General features: G+C 40.7%; 1 protein-coding gene across 2 annotated transcripts in view; it reads right to left on the bottom strand.

The window, feature by feature from the left end:
* gli2a (GLI family zinc finger 2a) overlaps nt 1-22,001 on the bottom strand; it is a 117,811-nt gene that overhangs the window by 4,551 nt on the left and 91,259 nt on the right. For both annotated transcript variants that reach the window (XM_079666179.1, XM_079666178.1), the window contains 8 exons: nt 14,856-15,057; nt 14,021-14,213; nt 10,471-10,581; nt 9,885-10,025; nt 7,200-7,349; nt 3,462-3,626; nt 2,690-2,971; nt 40-403 (listed from right to left, as the gene is read on the bottom strand). In XM_079666179.1, coding sequence (XP_079522305.1) covers nt 40-403; nt 2,690-2,971; nt 3,462-3,626; nt 7,200-7,349; nt 9,885-10,025; nt 10,471-10,581; nt 14,021-14,213; nt 14,856-15,057 — 1,608 coding nt within the window. The remainder of the gene's footprint in view (nt 1-39; nt 404-2,689; nt 2,972-3,461; nt 3,627-7,199; nt 7,350-9,884; nt 10,026-10,470; nt 10,582-14,020; nt 14,214-14,855; nt 15,058-22,001) is intronic.

Consider the following 22,001-nt stretch of genomic DNA (forward strand, 5'->3'; position numbering starts at 1 on the left):
TTGTAATAAGAAGAGATTTCCTGAACATTCCACACTTACCGACTGCAGGTATTGGGGGTAGCTTCGTGCTGTTGCGTTGGCCCTGCAGTGGTTGTGGTGCAGAGTTGCCCCAGGGGCAGGAGTCCCTCACTGTGGTCAGCCTTTCCTGCTTGATGTTTTCCAGTTTGATCGTGACCCCACCACCATGACCCACACTTTTCCTCATCTGAAGCCCCACCCCAGCCAGATGTCCCCCGATGGGAACAGTAGAGTCCACCATGGGGCCATCGTCCTGTGTAAGGTCCCCGAAGCTGCCGCCGCTGTGCAGGGCCATCTCTACTCCACTGTCGTTGTTGTTTGCGCTGCTGAGAGGCGACGGCTCACTGCTGCATGACGAGTGGCCCCCAGGACTGGACTGATACGTCTGGTGGAGGACAGCAGGGAGGGAAGTGTGTGAGTGGGAGGAATCAAATAAGCTTTATTAACCCTACTGTCGTGTTTGGGTCTAATTTGACAGATTCACTACTTTCATAATTTATAAATATTGTGTTTTACTTTTGATTGCCTAAAGGCCTTATGATATCTTCCAAGGTAGGCATTTGAATAGGGATGTAACGACCAAAAACTCACGATACGATAATATCGCGATAAAAAATCCAAGGCACGATATTTATCGCGATATTGAAAAATAAAGGAAAACAATGTGAATTTTTTATTTTATTTTTTTAACTTGAATTTTTGTTTCTTTATTAAATAATAAATCTGATTTGTACAGCATTTTAGTAGGATAGTAGTATTTTAAAGTGTCAACAATATAATAATCAGACCCTGCAATACAATAAATCTAGTTTCACTTTAGTTTTTCAAGTAACTCAACTCTAACTCACTAACTCACTCACTCACTCAGCATCATCAAGGTTATCTTTTAGGAATATGAGCATGTCCACATTTCCAGGTAGAAGCTGGGATGTTTGGGCGTTTACAATATCCCCTGCTATGGAAAAAACTCTCTTGCTTATGAGTTTATTAGTTTATTGGTACTGATGTTGCTGGGACAGAGAGAGATATGCTTTGGCCATGGGTGACAGCAGTGGGTAAAACTGTGCATTGTCTCTCCACCACTTCAAAAACCATACCGTTTTTGCCAAGAAGGTGAGGCTTATTGACAGGGCGAGATATAAATATACTGTTGGTACTTCTCAATGTCTCTAGGTATGTACATGTAGCCCTGTAAATACGATGTCCTTTTGAGTCCTCTGTTGTTTTATGTTCATGTTGTAACTTGCTGCCATGTTGGACAGGTCTCCCTTGAAAAAGAGATTGATGATCTCAATGGGACCATCTGGTTGAATAAAGGTTTAAAAAAATATATATAAAAAAAAAAAAATATATATATTATTGTCAGTCTCACGACGGTATTGAGACATTTATTTACCGCGATATTCGATATATCGTTACATCCCTACATTTGAACATATAACATTGCTGATCAATCCTTCCATTTAATTCTGAGTGGATAGAACACACCCACAATCGACAAAATGTTAGTTTTGGAATACATTTCCTTAGTTGGTTCTTTGTATATTTATTGCAGTTATTCATGTAAACTATGTAATTCAGTAGTCACAGCTTAAAAGGAAGTAAAAAAAATGTGGTGATTAACGGTTTTGGGGTTAATGTAAGAGCAGTTAAGGTAAAATTGGTCTGGGAATATCAAAGTAAGGGGAGAGTAACACACACGACAGGAGGGTTTAGAAACGATAGTTGTACAATTCAAATTTTTACACCGATGAATAACAAAGAATTATGGGAAAAATAGTCAAAGCTTTTGTCTCATGCCAAGTTCAGAGAAATCCATTATGTATTCTTCCATTTTAAATAATCAGCGCATTTAGTAAATTCTGATTGTGATTGTGTTTTCTAATAATTAATGTAGGTCTAGAGTTTCATAATATCATTAATAATAGATCAATTTGATTTATTTACAACCAGAAAACAAGTTGATAATATACGAGTTCTTTGAGCAACAATCCAACGGCCACTGTAATTAAAACTGAACGGAAATGAATAAAGTCTTGATCACAGCTTGATCATGGCACTATTTATATTCCAAGCCACTGAATATGAATGTTACAGTGGCTTTATCTTTGGCCCACAGCAGAGTCTACCGCCAGGGATCTTTGTGGAAAAATAATCTAGTTTAATCGTCTCCATACATTCATTTATGTTTGAGATTGTAAAAATGGGTATTCATGCAAAAAGAACCGTGACCATCATGCAAGCATGCAACCATGTGGCATGTACATGAGGACACATTCACACATCTCCCCATGCTGAGTGGTGACGGGACAGTTTTAGTGCTCACCTCAGTGAAGTCTGTCCATTAGAAAGGTTAACTTGAGAAAAGCAAGTTCAAGCAACAACCAGAGAGGTGAGTTAGGTAGGATGCAGGAAGTACTGGAAGAACACATCTAACTTCAGAGCCATGTTAGTAAAGTGAAAACAGTGGATAAACAAGTGTTTTTGTTGTTTCCTAAACAGACAGAGGCATGCTATAATATCACAATCAAGTGACATTAAGAATTAGTTTAAATCTGCTAAAATAGCTTCAGGATGCAGTCAAGTTTAAATCAAAGGACAATTTTCTGCAAATATTTTAAAAGGAAGATAGTGAGGGATAACTTTCCAATTTCATGTAGGGAGGACCCACCATAGAATTCTCAGTCTTGATGGATTTGACTTGTAGGCAGTCCTCCCCCCCTCTAGAGGTGCTGTTGGCCTCCATCTTGCCGTCCAGGCCTCTTCCACCGAGCTTGGAATTAGCCTCATTCTCCCCATTGCCTTTGGGGGGCTGTTGTCTGGGGGGGATGTCGCTTCGCTGTTTCTTGGTGACGTGGGCCTCCGGTCCATGGACTGTCTTAACATGCTTCCTGAGAGAGCTGGGGTCTGTGTAACGCTTGGTACAGCCCGGGATCTTACACACATATGGTTTCTGCCAAGAAAGATTTAAAGGACAAATTAAATTGAGGTACATTTTTGGGGCAACCCTGTCTCCTACAAAATCACATTTCATAGAATAAAATTGCTTTGTCAATGATGTTATAAGGGAAAATAATGATCCAGATTGCATTGGAACTTTTTTCTCACAGGACAGGAACAGTTATCTCATGAGTGCGTCAAACAAATGTAATCCTGGAAAAAACTAGTATCTCTCAAAAAGTAATAGACAATGCAGTTGAGTCGTATGGTAACGTTATTCATTTTAGGCAACCAGTAAGAGCTTAATAGCTGCTTTCTATGTCAGCTATCCTGTGTTCTCCTTTGAGGAAACATCAGTAGGACTGTCTTTGTTTGACTGGTTTTGGTTTCATGATAACGTCCCCTAGTTTTGCACAATTTTCCCTACACTAAAGACAAAGCTGAAGGTGGCTCAAATACATGAAGCTGCACTGAGTGAGTCAGTTGTGTATGAATGGACATACCTCATTAGAGTGTGTGCGGTTCTGGTGCTTGGCCCGGTCTGAGGCGTTGGAGAAGGCCTTGTTGCAGCCTTCATGTTCACACACATATGGCTTCTCCCCGGTGTGGGACCTGAGGTGGGTCTTGAGGTTCTCCAGGCGAGAGTAAGCTTTCGGACAGCCCTCAAACTGCAGAAAGACAGACATAGAGACAAACAGGCAGTGAGACTGGATGCCTGTGTTGGTTTGTCTGCAGCCGGTTAAAGAAAAGTGCTGGGAGAAAACTGCCAGTCAGTTTTCAAATGTAATCTACTCTTGGACTCGTGCCCATCTACTGTGGCATGCCGCACAAACACAAGGCAGTGCTACACATTGGTAAAAAGCGCTACTATGCGAAACATCTTAACTGTGTGAGGTGTGGTAGAGCTCTTTGTGCTTTGTTGAGACAAAGAGAGGCCTGTGTTTATCCTTTGTGTTCACTTGTACTGTACAAGCTATAATTTGGTATTCTTTCTGAGTAGTCATTGTGAATGTAGTTGTCTCTGAGATGTAAAGAGAATTAAATTAAACTAGCTCAGAAATTGGATGTAAGAGTCAGAAGATTCTCCCTTAAAAGAGGAGACTAAAGGGGAGTTTGAGTCTAATAAGAAGATGCACATGGGATTCGTGCAGAGAATATACAGCCTGGTCTTAATAAGGACCCATGGCCCCCTGCTTGTCTGCAGATTTTAATTACATGCCTGTACTGTCAATCAGCTTTCTTCACTCTCTCCTTAACAAGTCATCTGTTTTAATGCATTCACAAGAGCAAGCTTTGAAGCCCGGCAAACAGGCCCACAATCTGATCTTCACACAGCAAATGAAGCCTTCAATAAAACCTCATGATTAATCAACATGGAAAATATCACTGGTGCTCAGCACAAAGAAAATCACATGGAATGTTTTTGGCTGGACTGCAAAGGGGCCAGCCCTATTAACATGAAGTCACTGAGCGAGGAACTGAGTGAGTGATCAAGTTACACCATTGGTCGGTCTAGTATGAGTTTCATAATCTCAACAAATATTCTTTGTGCTCAGCATCAGTGATATTGAGTATCCATCGGAAGGCTTCACCCAGAAAGCTACACATGAGAAATATAGGGAGAGCTGTAGATATCGCAATTGTGTGTTGTAGAGATTTTAGCCTTAGCAGACCATTTACAAACCAATATAACTCACTACACGAAAGGGAAAAAGCCAGAAAGCATAATAGGGCCTGTTTAAGGTATATGGGGCATTTTATACAAGCTTTAGTATTTAGTTTCATATAAATATATATTCATAACATTTAAAAAACGTACATTAATACACATTTTTAAAAGGTCAATTGTGACTGAGTGTCACTGCACTCTAAAAACAAATTCAGGTGACCTTTCACCTCCACTTAATTAAATGCATGGTTGCAAGATAAAAATGTGAGTTAATTGATTTAGATAAACATTTTAAGTTGCAAACATTAATTTATAAGTTGTGTTGACGTAATAATGTTGGTAATTACATCAACTTAATATTGTGTGTAATTTGAACTCTGATTTCTGCGTTAATTGACTTAAAACAACATTCAAGTTGTAGTAAGTAATGCAATTGGCTTGATAACTTAATTGTTTTACACCTTGAGTTAAGGATTTCAAGTCCACCCCCACTTAACATGCCTGGACAAGTTCCGACAGTTAAGGCCCCGTTTACACGAGAACAAAACGGGTTGGATCAGCATAGTTTCAAATAGTCATTCAAATACAGTAGATAGCCTTGTAGTTGCACTGTATAGGCAAATGGCTGTGTGACCAAAATCAACTGTGAATAGTTATGTGAGAGGATACAAAGTAGTAGAGGCTACTGTGAGAGTAAAAATACTTTGGTTACTATTGTGATATCGCTTTTTATTAAAAATGAATCTCGGTGAAGCAGATCAAGGACATGCTTCTTGAGATAGGATCGTTATTTAGAGTTCTCATTGAAATGCAAGTTGTTGGCAGTCACCCATTCAGAATATATTCATTTAGGTAATTTCTCTTTTTTTCCTTTTTCAAAAATAGCACAATACAATTGAAGTGCGCGGAGAACTATAGCCATCCGCTGCCTTGTCGTGTACCTCGGAGAAAAGGAAGAGGACCTTTTCAAGGAGTTTAGCGATGTATTTAAAAATCTTGAAATAAAATAAAATCCACGGGCACAGTGACACAGGACAAAAGCACTGCTCTCTGTCAGTTACATTTTGAAGCATATTGCACTTTTGGCCACACCCCAATCAATAATGCTTAATAAGTGCTTCAAAAGGACATGAATATCGCCATCATCAGTGACCGGTCCATACGATGGCAACCATCGTGGTCGAGGGAAACAAATGAATGAGCAAGCATTCTGCGTTGAATGCGTTCATACTGTTTGAAATAATGACTGTCGGCAGTGTAAACATCTTTCTTACATCTTTTGTCAAATTGATGTGTGTGATCTGCAGATTGGTGGCCATTGAGAGTTTGTTTCTTTAGTTTTACAAAAACTTTACAGATTTTACACATTTGGCACTGGTTTTAAATATGCAAAGGCCTCTAAGTTCGTTGTGATGGCAGAATGTATTTGCTGTGTCCCCATTTCCCATGGTAATATGGCAAATGTGTTTATTTATTATTTGTGGGGAAATTTAAATTTGTGTTATTTATCTTTTCTTCAAGATTTAAATGAAGCTCAGCGTAAGTTATTTCAGGAAGACTGGGTGGTGTATATACATTCACTCCGCAGCTGCATATAATCAGCTCATCACAGGAGTTCTCTTTAACCTATTACATTTCACCACATTCTCCAGCAGCCAATCAACGTGCTGCAGCCAAACTATAAAATGGTTCTCCTCTCTCCTGGAGTCAGCTGTGATTTCAGGTGTTCATGCACCTTATCATATGGCATGTGTCAATAAATGTTCAAACTAAATGAATTCTCTCCCGATTGAAACATCATGTGTTGAAATAAACAACTGCAGTTCAAAATAAAAAGTGAATTGCCTAATATTTTTGTTGTGGAATCAATTAATTTCTTTCTTTAAAGGCAAAAACATGAAAAAGCTAAGAAAATAAACTAATGAATACAATATATTTGGAGCAACTTCATTTATAAATGGTTGCCAACTTAAAAGCCTGTGTTCACAATGATGGTAATTAAGTACATACAACTTTAAATTCCTTTTAAATCATACGGTAAAACAAGTTGGAACAACTTAATTTTTGGAGTAATCAACTTAAAAACTTGTATCCCGAATGAGGGTAATTAAGTACATACAACTTAAAATTCCTTTTAAATCATGTGGTAAAACTAGTCGGAACAACTTAATCTTTGAGTAATCAACTTCAAAACTTGTGTTTATGCTACAAATTATTAAGTAAGTGGTAATTAAAAACACCTCTGATTGTAGAGGAAAAGCCTTCTCCCCTAACTCAAATAACTTTGTTGCTTTAAGACAATTTCATTAGAAGTTGTCTTAACTCAATAAACATCGATGCAAACTGTTGCGTTGATTTTCTTTGTTGAGCCAAGGCATTTGTTTTTAGAGTGTGCCTAAAAACATGGACATTCAGGTTATGAGGTTCAAACACAATATGCATTTAGTTTCAATGGGAGAAATATGGGATCCATTACTTTTAACTCAATGTCACATTATTTTAGCTTTTGCTGCTTTGATTTTGAAGGTACTTTTGTAAAAAACAGGTAGTCTAACAGTCCCCTGGTTCTTACTGTGCATCTATGCGGCTTCTCCCCCGTGTGACGCCTCATGTGGACCACCAGCATGTACTGAGCCTTGAAAGGCTTCTGCTCCCGCGAACACTCGTCCCAGCGACACACAAACTCCTTCTTCTCACCGTGGATGTGGTCGTTGTTGATATGCTGAGGAGACAATATCATAAGAGTAAATCATCACAACAGAGCATAACATATGTTTGTGATAGAGACGCTGTGAAAAATGTCAAAGCAAGACACCAAGTATGTGAGCATGTGTGTTACTAAAAATGAGTCAGCATTTTCTTGTCTTTTTCCCACCAGAAAATGCTCCCTTTTTCATGTGTCCATGGGTTTGTCCACACACACAGTTTGAGTGATGATGCCATCCATTATGGCTGACAGTTATTATGCATCTGTCAACAGGAAACAAAAACTATAAAAGCTTGTTTTGTTTTTTCAGGCTCTGAGTGTTGGTTTCTCAAGGAAGAGGAACTTCCTCAGTAAAAGTGATCAGGAAAAGGATTTTGTTTTAACCTACGTTATCTTCCACTTGGAACTTTTGCTGGATCATTCCTTCAGTAAGAGACACGCAATGTTTCCTGCTTGATTTTTTTAAATTAAATTCTCTCTAAACCTAAAACACCTCAATAATGAAATCTCAGATAATTCAGTTTTAAATGGTCCATCTACACATCAAACACATTATACATGTTTAATGTAATTCAAGCATGTTTTCCACTGCCTAGAAATATATCACGTTTAGGATTTAGTTTGTAAAATAAATGATTTCCACTGATGGGGAAAGAGGAAGCCACTACAATAGATGTGCTGTAGTACCTTGCCGGTTAGCTTAACATGTTTCATCAGACTTAAAGACTTACATTGCTGACACACAAACCTAGACTAAGACATTTTCATCCTGTGCACCACACACAAATATCCACACCTCCAGAGGAACCACTTCATTTCCTGAGGACATCCAGGCCCTCAAATGCCACCACTTTTGTGGCAACTCTCCACCAGTAGGAACGCTCAGTGGTTGATTCTGCTGAGATCTATTCTGGGTGAGGAGGAGGAACGGAAATGAGTGGAGGCCTCTGTTTTATGGTTACACACGGCTGTGAACCGATAATATTTTGGTGACTCTTGAAACAGGAATACTTTGGTTAAGGCAGAAGCCAGAAGAGGTGTGTTTTTGTTCTGATATTAACCTTGTGTGAAACCCTTGGTGTGCTGGGGAGATGCTGTCTGGAATTTTTGCAACAAAAATTGCTACTACAGTAAACCCCTGAATTTTTGGTTGGATTTTGAGAGAAAGCTGAGGCCTTTTGAAAAACCCAATGGTCCTGTGAGGATTAAAGAATGTGTTGGCCTCAAATTGACCATCCACACCCAAGATCAAACCACAGATCGTCTGCTAGACTTCTTAATTATGCCGGTGAGCTCTCACAAGGTTTGTGGCTCGGCAGCTGGTTTGAGTGCAAAGGTTCTTGAAGGTAATCGCGGTCCTGACTTTGGCCAACACTTCCTATAATCTGTGGGTCTGTGGACCTGACACATGCCCCTTCTACCACTACTCTGCATGACTGACAGCCGGTCAGAAAGGGGAGAAGCAAGGAGAGAAGTTGGCCTTGAAAAGAGGGCGGCATGAGGGTCTCTAACTCCAGAGCTTTTGGCATGACGATGGATTTATGGCTGGCCCCCTGGGCGTTAGGGGCGGAGGGTGTTGTTGGGAGTGTTAAGGGTTAGGGGTCATGGGGCAGAAGGGTTGGGGGTGGGACGGGGGGCACAGCTGCAGGGCTTGGGCTTGAATTTGGCGAGAGCCGGCAGGCTCATTAACGCTGCGCGTGTCAACCCAACAGGAAAGGATGTGTTAGTGGACAGCTTTCTGCAGGGATTTAATGAGAAGCAGAAGAGTGTTTGAACTTTTCACTTTCTACACAACAAAATGCAATTTTTCTGATGGCACAGTTTGAGATTTTCACTATGTTAATGACATTGTCCAGAATTGCTTGTAGAGACATGCCTGTAACAAACTTGACATTGGAGGGTGTGTTTTAACAGAGGAATTTCCAGTTGTAAAGTCTACATGCTGCAGCAACTTATGGCCTTTCACAGATGAAAGTGGGAACCAAGCTTTGTGTTTTTGTTACCTTGTATACATTTGATCTAACCAGTCAAAATTGCAATAAGCACACACATTAAAGAAATAAACATTTCTCAGCAATCGATTGATCTGTAGACCGGCTCTCCTATCCTTCCGTGTAAACCTAACTAGCCAACATAGAGGGCGGAACCTTTTCTTGAGAGACAAACTGACACCTACACTTTGACCACCACTTGACACTTTACTGCTTTTTCTTCTCTGCTACAATTAGCAGCACCTGCCTTCTCTAAGCAGATACACTGTCACTCTCTCTTTTTCTTCTGTGTTCTTCTACACACTTGTTTTGCACTGAGCTGTTTCACTAAGGAGCCCAGCTAACCCTAACATGACCATAGCTTGCCAGAACTTCCTGTAATAGGCATAAAGGTCGAAGCCTACATGAACCACATCTGTCAATCAGACCAAGGTCCGGCTGTTTGGTCCCGATAGTGTTCTGAGAGAGGATTCACACCTGTAGTTTTCTTTCGGATCAAGCTGTAGAGTTCAAACTAAACAAAAGTATGTGTGAAAGGGTTAGAGATGCCATCACTCACATGAACGAGTTGGTCCTGGGTGTCGTATTCCTTGGAGCAGCCCTCCCAGTGGCAGTTGGTCTCATATATGGCCTCAGGCTCCTGCTTGCACTCGTCTTTGTCCAGATCCTCACTCAGGTCCAAGATCCCCCCACAATGATCCTGGAGAAAGGGACAGCACTTTGTCAGGTGGGCTAACAAACATTACATATCTAGGTATCCATTAAGACATCTACAAAATAAAAACATGCCAACACTGACTACATCTTTTACCAGAATCAGTGGTCAATATGTTACAGAAGCATTCTCTACTATTTAGCATGTCTCTTATCTTTTCAGTTTTTTTAATCCTAGTGAGCTCTTGTTCAATATCAATGTGCGACAACACCTCTTGTCATTGATTAGAGCTACATTTAATCAATTAGATACACATTTGCAACTGCAGTTTCAGAGGGGATATTTTCACTGTACAGTATCTGAAGCTGTTATAGAGATAACTGAAAATCTATGCAGTAGAAAGCTAAAAAATCATGGTCTGGAGTGTGTTACATTACATTTTATTTTAGTTATGTTAGGATTTCAGTCCACTATTGTTGGATTTTCTTACATGAGATGATGGTGAGATGGGCAGTGGACCCTCTGCTTCCGTCTTAACCTTTGACCTCTTGGTGGTCAATGGGTTGACTGTGCTACTCACTGCTGGGTCTCCACTGGCGTTCTGAAGAACAGAAAATAATGGAGACAGGGTTTTTAATACAGCGGTAATGATTTTCTGCACTTAAAAAATATGAAATGTTGACTATAAATAAATGTATTATGTCAACAGATTCCACACAACAGTATAAGGGTGGTTGAAAGCGATACTATTAAAGGTGGGGTAGGTAATTTTGGAGAAACCAGCTCGAGTGCGCTAGAATTTGAAAATACACAACTCGAGAAAATCTGCCACTTCCTTACAGAACCCCTCCTCCAACACACACGAACGTGCACATGACCAACTAGGGCACGAGATAAGTTTGTGCACAGATGGAAGGCTGACAGGCAGGTAGGCAATCCAGTTATTTTAGCCGGGCCGGCTAAAATGATTGGTCGTGCTTTTTACAGTACTACGGCTTCCACAGATGACTTTTTTTTTAATGGATTTATTCATTGCTATCAGGATGTTAAGAGCATTCCATGGAATATAACAAAAAGTGTATCTCGAGCCGGTTTCTCAAACTTACCTGCCCCACCTTTAAGTTCATATACAAATATATAAGGTTCAACTTAATATTATTGATTTCAACAAACCTACAACAGTTATGTGACATTTGTTGACATTTCAGTTTTTTCAGTGTGAATGACATTTTTTGAAGCAGCCATGCTACTTTTGTAAATCAAGCATATAAATATGGGCTCAGAACAGTCTCATAATACACACATGCACACAGAAGGATTCCCACTTGTATTTCATGATCCGCAAAAGGATTCACACTTGTATTTCATGATCCGCAAAACGATTCACACTTGTATTTCCGGATCCACACTTGTGTTTTTCAATGCACACACAAATGTGTTCCGTTTCATATACATGTAAATAAAATCCAAACACAGAAAAAAGTTTTACATATGTATTTTTGATCCACACTTATTTGTTTTCCGTTTAAATCCCCTGAACCTGCAAACACAAACCGCTTTCTGTGCACGGATCGCTGTGCATTCGTGTGTGGGTTTTTTGAGACTCCCCTGACGCTCACCCGATTCGTACTTGTAATTTCTCTCATCTATAGCCAATCAGATGTCTCCTCCAGTCTAAGCCAATCACATGAGCGCGCCCCCACGAGGGTATGATTTATTGCGTTCATGACACTTCATATACGCATTTTGCGCTGTCCGGTCAGCTCGCTAAACAGAGGGCGGAGCTTCAGGTGATCATGCAGAGCTGTCTGTCTCCGTCAGACTCAGCAGCTGATCTGATCTCTCTCTCGCGTCCGGTTACACTTCACTCGCGTTTATGTCCATATCGATCAGATCCAGCTCTCCTGATCGGCCTTCATAGAGAGCACCGATCAAACTATTAAGAGTGAATATCGGCCGATAATGACCGGCGGGGCTCCCCCCGTTGACAGTTCACTGTCTGGCACTGGCTTCGTAGTGCACTGATCGATTAGGCTAAGCTAACCTGTAGCTGCTCCCTCCACACTCACAACAACTTCATACAGACATAAATAAAGCAGGCAGCTGTATTCAGGAAACACACATTTAAAACGGTTTTGCAAGCCGTTTTTGTGTACACACAAGCATTCATCGAAAGTGGCGCTGAACCTTAATAATATAAAGGCTTGTATTTGCGTGCATTTCCTGTTCGGAAAGTGGCAATGTACTGAGAGTGGAAGTGTCCTGAGATTAGCGCCTGCAGGCAGGCTCCATGGACTTGTCAGCTCCGGACTGCGCAATATGCGTACATGAAGCGCTACGTCATGAACGCAATAAATCTACCCTCGTGGGGGCGCGCTCATGTGATTGGCTTAGAATTGAGGAGACATCTGATTGGCTATAGATAGAAAAAATGATGATAGATGAGAGAAATTACAAGTACGAATCGGGTGACCGTCAGGGGAGTCTCAAAAAACCCACACACGAATGCACAGCGATCCATGCACAGAAAGCGGTTTGTGTTTGCAGGTTCAGAGGTTTTAAACGGAAAACAAATATGTGGATCAAAAATACACATTAAAAACTTTTTTCTGTATTTGGATTTTTTTTACATATGAAACGGAACACATTAGTGTGTGCATTGAAAAACACAAGTGTGGATCATTTTGCGGATCATGAAATACAAGTTTGAATCCTTCTGTGTGCATGTGTGTATTATGAGACTGTTCTGAGCCCATACATAAACTGTAAGAAACAAAAAATCTAACCTTCTTATAATCTTCAGACACAACTTCCCAGTCATTCATCATCTATTAGTGAATCATACAGCAAAGCCATCCATTAGCCCTCCCACTCATTCTGCTATTAATTCAACCATCCATTCAACGTATTAAACCACCAGATTCCACACATGAACCTCAGAGAGCGACGGATGTGAATCAGATAACAGAGTCGAGGAGATGACATGCCATTGTTTCTGTCTGGATGGTGTGCTGCAGAGATATGTGTGGAGTACATGTTGCGCCAGGCACCGCGGCCCATAAGTCAGAGCGAGACCCGCCGCCGAGACTAAACAGTTTAGACTGCTTTATGATCACCAAACCCGCAAGGAAATATGAAAGAAAAGGAGTTATTGCCCTCATTACAGAGGGGGAAGGCGGCAGAGTTGGCGTTTGTGGAGGTGGGGAGTGGGGGGACTTTGATCTGCTAACAGATTCTTAAGATGACAAAAAAAAACAAAGACACACAAGGCCCTCTTAAAGCACTAATGGAGATGAAAATAAATGAAAGATATCAAATGTAAAGCAGCTGATACATGACTGTGTGTGTATAGTGCGGTTCATTGCTGGGGGGGGGGGTCTCATAATGCCACCCAGACGCTATAGTGTAGTTTCTGGGGGCCTCGATGATTCATCTAGTTGGCTGAAAACCAAGCAGCAAATATGGTTGTGATCACTGCTGAAATTCAATTAAACGTGTGTGTGTGCAAAAAAGTGCAAACATATACTCTTGGATACTCTCAGTGTGTGTCAGTGGAGAGTCGTGTGATGGGGAGTGATTCACTGAGAGGGAAGTTTACATTACATTACGCTGTGGTGTATACAGCGGCTGATAAAGAGAGAGCGAGGAGACAGTAGGAAGTAAGACGGATGGAACTGGGAGGGAACGTCCTACATATTTCTGACCTGAGACCATTTACAAAATATACTTCATTCATGACAACTTGTACAGTTCAGCTAAACGGACAGTGCAGGCCTTCATCCTCAATTCTGAAAGAGTCCCGAAACAGTTAGTTAATCAACGTAAAATTAGCTGTCAATCATTTTAGTTTTATTTTAGTTAAATATATTGTGTTTAGGACTAACACTACCTATTTATCACCTTTTGTCAGAAAAAGAACAACTGTCACCTTCAGAATTGGCCGTTGAGTTTTTTCTTAAACAATTCAGCCATTGTGTGTCTCATTATTTTAATTTCAAAATAGGCTCAATGAATCAAAATACGACTGCTCCTGTTCTTACCTGGTTTGCCTCAGGGTTGGAGCTGTTGTGGCAGGTGGTCATAGGTGAGGCAGTGAGGGGGTGTTGGCGGGCGGAGTAAGAGGTTGGCTGGATGAGAGGAGGAGTGTGTCCGAAGGCGTTGAGGCTCCTCTGCTGGGCCAACAGCTGCTGGTACGCCATGGGGTTGATGGGGTGAGGGAAGCTGAAGGAGGGACTGAGCAAGAGGGAAAAAGTTAGCATCTGGAAACAAATTATGGAGATTTTTCGACTGGTGGCTAATATTCAAAGAGTAATGACACAGTGTCAGACCTTGCAAACATGCTTTTTACTTTGTACTGCCCTAAATGCCATTTTACTTGTCTGAATGCCTGTTAAACCATACACTCAAGCACGTGCAATTCACTCTGCATCGGCCAATCGATTTGCTACTCCCTTACTGCGAGCGTGACGCAGGTGCTCTTCAACAAAAACATGCCTGTTTGCTATTCTGGCTGCAAAATGGTAGAAAGAGTTCCACACTGATATCAGGACAGCATGAAGTCTACACATCTTCTGCTGCAAAACTGAAAATCTAACAGTTTCAACTGCATATTTGCTAATAAAAAGAAAACCTCTCTTCTGTACATAGCACATACATAGTTTGGCTTTAAGTGAAGCTAATGCAGAAGCACTTAATCTGGTTTACAGATAGGAAAGGTACCTGCAGGATTCTTGCTTTTGAGTTTGTTTCGTCATTGTTGAATGCACTTTTTGTAAATCCCTTTGGATAAAAGCATCAGCTAAATTAAATAATGTAATGTAAATGTGCATATATGCATGTTTGTCAGATGTGTATACACGTGCACCATATAACCACCTGATGCCTCCGACTGAGAGGTGCCCGTAGGAGCTGCTGGCGGCCGAGCTGGAGCGGGAGTTGTTTATGTACGCCACCAGGGAGTTGGGCGAGGTGCGGATCATCGTCTGCAGGTCGATGCTGGCGTCCGACAGCGGGGATATAGACAGCGCCCTCTTTCTGCTCAGCCGGGGGGTTAGCCGTGGGCTTGGGAAACGTGATACTGACAAAAGAAACAACAAGAGAACTTTAGCGATCTGGTCTTAAAGAATGATGGACCACTCGAACATAAATTAACTACTTGCTTACAAATAGATACATCCGGGGTGTCCATGGTAGTATAGTTTTGTTTGCATGGTAGTGGGTCGGTTTACTACACAGATGTGGAAACAATTTCTAGATATTGACAAGTAGTTTGGATCATAAAGTAAAATACTATATTGTTCAGTTCCAGATACCTGTGACTTAATGTTCTGCCTTTGTAGATACACTGTGATCTATAATGCACATGTGTAAATGATAAACTGAGGCATTATATTGTTGAAATTACACTTATTTTTCTCAAAGAATGTTTTGTAAAAAGATAGTTGATTTAATGTGAGCATTTGAACAATGTACTTGTTTGCACTAAAACAAAGGGAACAATTTGAAGTTGTGGTTATTTATAGGTTATTATGCTATGATTGTACTGGTCAGGCCAACTTGAGATCAAATTTGGCTGTATGTGGCCCGTGAACTAACATTTGTTTGACACCCCTGAGATACATGATGTCCAAAAAGCATCAGAACAATATTTCAGACACTTTTGTCAGGGCTCACCGGCACCAGATTGGAGAACAAATAACCTCTTTAGGGTTAGGGTTAGCCTCAATAGAAACCAGCAGCTACCCTGGACCAGGTTGGAAGAAACATTCACCCCCATTGAAGTGGAGGTCATAGCCATGCTAAGCAACACTCTATCTCCTGCATCTCCCCCCAACACACTCACACACACACACTGCTCACCCTATTTAACATTCTTCTCCTCCTATGCATAATGAATCGCCTCCAATCATTCTCAGTAATTACCTTGATAGAAATCTCTTTCAGACTGCTGTACTTGGGCAAGTTAAATGGAGGCAATTTAAACAAATTGATCTCAGCATACCATTAAAAAAGAACAAGGCTGACTCACAAAGGTGGCGTTCACGACCTTCGGCTAGACCTGGCTGTGGCACTTCTTTTTTTATTCTCACAGAAAATGGAGGGAAAAGCTACTTTCCAATGAACTTTTGGAGATGGCTATTTATTTTTCCATTCATACTGATAGTCCATCATTCATGTGCATTTATTTGTTTTACATTTCTGAGGCATATAGCTCCCACACAGACAGATGACTTGGAACCAACAGGTGCTGCTTGGCAGTGTGAGGGAAAGAAAGCAGGACCGGTGTGTGTCTTTGTGCTCACATTTAATTAGGTCTTACAGTGGACATCATCAGAGGCGCGAGAGGCAGGAAACTCATAATAGGCCCATCACAGCTCACCTAGGCACACATTTGCTCAACATCAACTTCACTGCTGTCAATATGCAGCCAATCCCTCTCTGTGCTGCTGGAACTCACAACCCTCAGGCTAAATGAATCCAGGCACCGCTGTAATCACCGCGCCAGACCTACAGCCATAAACCAGGGTCTTACTTACAAAACTATTATGTTTGGAGGTGGCGAGTCGTAAAGCAGTGGCATGTGCACTTAGTTAAAGGCCCCCGGGATGACCCATGGCGGACGACAGTTGTTAGGGGCCCAAAAAAAGACTTGGTGGAGATGAACGTGATGTGTATGAAAGAGTTGGCAAACACAAGAAACGGTCCTCAGGAATGTGCCTCTTTAGGGCTAATAAATAAATGTGTCATCTTTGGTAAACTACAGGAGATGTGTTGGTCGAAAAAAAACAACCTAAAGCATTGAGAGTCTATCATCCACTTTGATACATGGATCGTCACAAATGGAGTTCTTTCCGATCTGCTAAGCAATTCATACAGGGTTGGGAGGGTTACTTTAAAAATGTATTCTGTTACAACTTCTAGTTACATGTAATGTAATGTAATCAGTAATCAACCTAATCTGAGTATCAAAATATAAAAGTAATGTAACCTGATTACTTTCTGTTACTTTTGGATTGCCTAAATTACAAATGCAATGCAAACAAATACAAGAGAAAATAAATATCAATACAATGTGCATTTAGAAAAGAAGAAGCCAAGATATTTAGGATTAAAAAAATGCTCAGAGATTTGATTTACAGGAACTGCCTTTCATTAAGCATATTCAGGCAACACATGAGCATATACTAGAGCAGGGGTCTCCAACCTTTCTTCATCTGATAGCTACTTTGAAAAAATGAAAGTGGCCAAGAGCTACTTGCATCACATCGCTTACATTTATTCACATAGCCCTCATCAGTTGAATTAAGCTATACTTTTGTACACGTGTGAAATTGCAATACCTAAAGCTTATCTAAAATCTTAACTTCACATCAAGGTCCAAGAAAACGAAAATGTCTCACATATTATTATGGCCCACATAGTTAAGTACATCACTGAACATTCACATACATGTCCTTAATCACCACCTTACAAGCATTTCACCCTTTCTCACAGTTAGTGAGATGATTGGCACTGCATGGAGTCCACCATAGAGGGGTCTGCTGGAGTGTACCCACTTAGTTTCACTCTAATATTCATTTCAATATTCATCAGTCAGTCTTGTTCTCTATTTAGATTTCATGACATTCATGTCAGAAAAAGCTGCTTCACAAAGGTATGTAGGACAGGGCCAAATAAAGCAGACATTTTTAGTGATGCTTGGTGACGTTCTTATAGTTTTCTGGGTCTACAAGGCTCCAGAAATGTTGTGAGTTTTGCTGAGACTTAAGCTGAACATTATTTTGGAGATTTATAACCTCCATCTCCATCTCCATGGGATTGACACTGAACAGTTTAGCCATCTTCTCCTTCTTCGTCTTCACATTACATTATAAACCATAATAAATCAATTGTATCGGTCTAGCCTCCCTGTAAATGACCTTTAATATGTTTAACCTTTTGTAGAGGTGGTTATATTTGTGTGCCGATGTTTTCCTGTGGTAAAGTTTTAGTTTTGTACTTTTATTTTGATAGTTATAAGATCCGGACTTTTATTTTGAAGGGACTTTTGCCAGAAGTGAATAGAGAACAAAGGATTGTAAACACGTAATGACGGATGAATGACGGAGAAATTAACTTCAGATAATTAGTTACTGATAGGGGCCCAAGGGTTGTTATTATTTTAATTAATATGTGTATTGATATTATGTGGTGTTATTTCGTAGTTTTGCAGAGTTTTGAGTTCACGCTTTTGTATTAGCAAAACTGCTATATAAGGAATGGAGATGTTTTATCTGTGAGATGGTGGCTAATCAGTGGCGGCTGGTGAAAAATATATTTGGTGGGGCTGTTGATATAGTGAGTAAACATTTTTTTTTGGGGAGAAATGACCCCTTAAATAGGGACTTCTGGTGATGTAATGGCCCCATAAAATCGTGGTTCTAGGGCCAGGAACAACCAGGCTGAGTCGGGCTGAGTATGCTAAACTAACTGCGGTCAAGCCAGCCTCCACTCGGGAAAACCTAGTCAAGCCAGCCCTCACGTGATATTGCGGTGCGCGAATATCCTATGCATTACGGTAGAGTAAAAAAAAAAAAAATCATCCCTGTTTTTAGATGAGAATAAAACAAAAACTGTCCCGTATCATAGATGCATCTCACTCCAGGGTGATAGCAGGACACCCCATGTCGTCACTCAGAAAACATCAGGACATTCTGATGTACAGTTTCAAAATAAAAGACCTTTGAAGTCTCATATATGAGCTATCATCCCTGTCCCCAATGGTCTTTTATTTTGAAACTGTACATCAGAATGTCCTGATTTTTTCTGAGTGACTACATGGTGTGTCCTGCTATCACCCTGGAGTGAGATGGATCTATGATACTGGACAGTTTTTGTTTTATTCTCATCTAAAAACAGGGATGATGGATGATAACTCATACAATAGATTTCAAAGGTCTTTTATTTTGAAACTCTACATCAGAATGTCCTGATTTTTTCTGAGTGACTAGATGGGATGTCCTGGTATCACCCTGAAGTGAAATTAGTATTTGATACTGGACAGTTTTTGTTTTATTCTCATCTAAACACAGAGGGAGGATTGTTTTGACTCTACCGTAATGCATAGGATATTCGTGCACCGCAATATCACGTGAGGGCTGGCTTGACTAGGTTTTTCCGAGTGGAGGCTGGCTTGACCGCAGTCTAAACTAGAGAGAGAATCGCTGTCAAGGGGGCTACAACTACAACAAGATGAACATATTTGACCGTGATTTAATTGTAATACACGTTTCAAAATGATGCCGAAGTAACAACATACTGATACCGGATAGTAAAAACCATGAATTAAGGCTTTGACAAGTCTGCAGATAGACAGCAGGCGAAAAACCTTTTAAAATGCGTGTTTTGTAATGGAGATTTGGCTAAGCTAACGTTGTAAATGCTCCGACCGTCCACACTCACAACAACGGCCTATACAGACATAAATAAACCAGCGACTGTATTCGCCATGACACAGACAGTATGTGGTTTGTACTTGTTTAACTTTTGTCTAGTTTCTGAACAGATATGAAGAGCTGTGATCTCTGAGTGCTAAGATAGACCCTCCAGAAAAAAGCGATTTTGCGATCGCAGAATTTACCGCATAATCAGCAAAATGGCGCAGATTTTTAAAAGGCCGCATATTTATCAAAAGGCCGCATAATCCCCGCATTTTTCCACAAAGTTGAGAAGAAAAAAAAGTTAACTCGTCTTGACGTGACGTCATCAGCTCGCGCATCACAGAATGTAAACAACACTGTATAGAGTGAACGTGTGGAGCTCACACGATAGAGAAAACACCAAGATGAAAAAATCTAATCCATCTCATTTACCGACGAACATTTCTACTAAAGACCGGGCAAAAAGTGGGGGGAAACTATTCTGCACCCCGTGCAACTGTATGTTGGAGCATAAGAGAAAATCGACGGTGAGCCTCAACCTCCAAAACCCTTTCGAGGGCTACAAGAAACGAAGTGAGTAGCCTACAAGATTGAAGCTGGTCAGATCACGAACGAGTAAATGAAATGAAAACAGAATGAAGCGGTGAAGTGTGTGTGTGTGTGGGGGGGATGTGTGTGTGTGTGTGTGAGATTAAAATAGCCCAATTGCTTTTACAATAAATAAACATTGAATGTGTTTAATTGAATGGTAAAGGGGTTTAACGTTAGTGGTAGGTTGTGTGTGAGAGAGAATAAATAAAACAGCCCAATATTTAAAAAAATGGTTATTCTTTTTTCCCGCATATTTAGCATATTTCGCAACTTCCCGCATATTTAACAACTTCCCGCAATTTCACCGCATAAAGTCACATAAAAATGTGTGTGTGTGTGTGTGTGTGTGTGTGCGTGCGTGCGTGTGCGTGCGTGGGTGGGTGGTTGGGTGCGCGCGGTGTGGTGATGAGGCCCATGATCGTAGCTGCTCATGCTAGCTTGTCTCAGCTAAAGGTGGAACGGAGATTTGGTGCGTGGAGTTCAACTCTGAACCTATCTGGGGTCAGAGTTCAATTTCACGCACTAAATCTCCATTTCACTTACATATGTACATACAAAATGTGTGCTTTTAAAATGTTATATTCAATATTGTCATTTTAAAAATTAAAAATGTATTCAATAATTTTTTTAGACGGAGCTCCATGGTGACTTGTGCTATTTTAGAACATGCACGCGGGCGACCAATTTCCCCCCTGCGGGCGAGTTAGTGCCCGCGGGCACCACGTTGGCTACCCCTGCTATATATAATACCCCAGTTCCTCACGAGTCTAAAAAACATCTCACGTCAACGCACGTAAGCAACGTGGGCGCCAACGTGAGCGCTCTCGTGACCAAAATATTTGACGGCGCTGATTGGCTGAAATTATGTTTCGGCGGCACAGTTTACTATTGAGACTTTTGCAACGTGCTGGTTGCTGCTGTTTGGCTCGGGGGCAGCGGCCCGTAATGATAAACTAATGCCAAGGGCAAGGCCAGGCAGGAAACATGTGACTTATCAGTAACTTTAGACATCGTAACACAATTTTAAACAAGATTTTATTGTAGATTATACATTTTACTGATACCAATTGTATGATATTTACCTTGTTCATTAAAAATAAAAAATATAACATATATATATTTTTGAAATATATATATTTTTAAATATATATTTTTTTATTTCATATTTTTTTTAATATTTTTTTTTGTATGTGGGAAGAGGTGGGGCGGCGCCCCTAGCGCCCCTATGGGCCGGCCGCCACCGCGGCTAATTATTGTGTTTTCTTTCTTTTCTTAGCTCTTACGTTGGTATTTGACAATTAATGTATACATGCAAGTGTGTACAATAAAAGGATACCATCAGTTTGAGAGTTAGACCATTATTCAGCTGGGGACGCTACAGTAAGAGCTTCACCTCATCATTCCCACCACGCTCATGACCAAGGATGACTGCGGAGGGACTTGATGTGATGGTCTAAGGTTGTGACACCCACTCACAAAATGGCATCGGACAACTCATCTTTAGACGATGGGGACAAGGACCAGACATTGTCTGGATGCTTATAAGGACAGCGAAGAGGAGGAACTTCGCTGCTCTACTCGTCTAAAGACCCCCACGTAGAAGATGCTTGCATTTCAGAGAGAGGAAGCTCACAAAAAGGAGAAAAGATTAATTCATATTTATGAACAATGGAAGGTTCAGGCACGTCGTGCCAGAGATCAGTTAAAGTCAGAAATTACTGAGAGCCAGATTGCAGCTATAATAGACACACTAGAGCAAGAAAACGAAAATGTTACTAGAGTGTATATGGAAATAAGAGATCATCTACCTCCATCCAATGAGACAAGACGTCGTATTGATGCCTGTGAAGCAGTCACTAAAGACATTGTTAAAATAGCATATGAAAGGATAACAGGCATTGATGGAGATTTGGACAGCGAAGCAGTTAGGCAACGTCTTCGTGAGCTGCTGAACAAAGACTATGCTCGCTCTATCTACGGTTCCACAGCCACACCCTCAAGTCCACGCTCC

This window comes from Notothenia rossii (assembly GCF_949606895.1).
Source record: "Notothenia rossii genome assembly, chromosome: 2".
Lineage (NCBI taxonomy): Eukaryota > Metazoa > Chordata > Actinopteri > Perciformes > Nototheniidae > Notothenia > Notothenia rossii.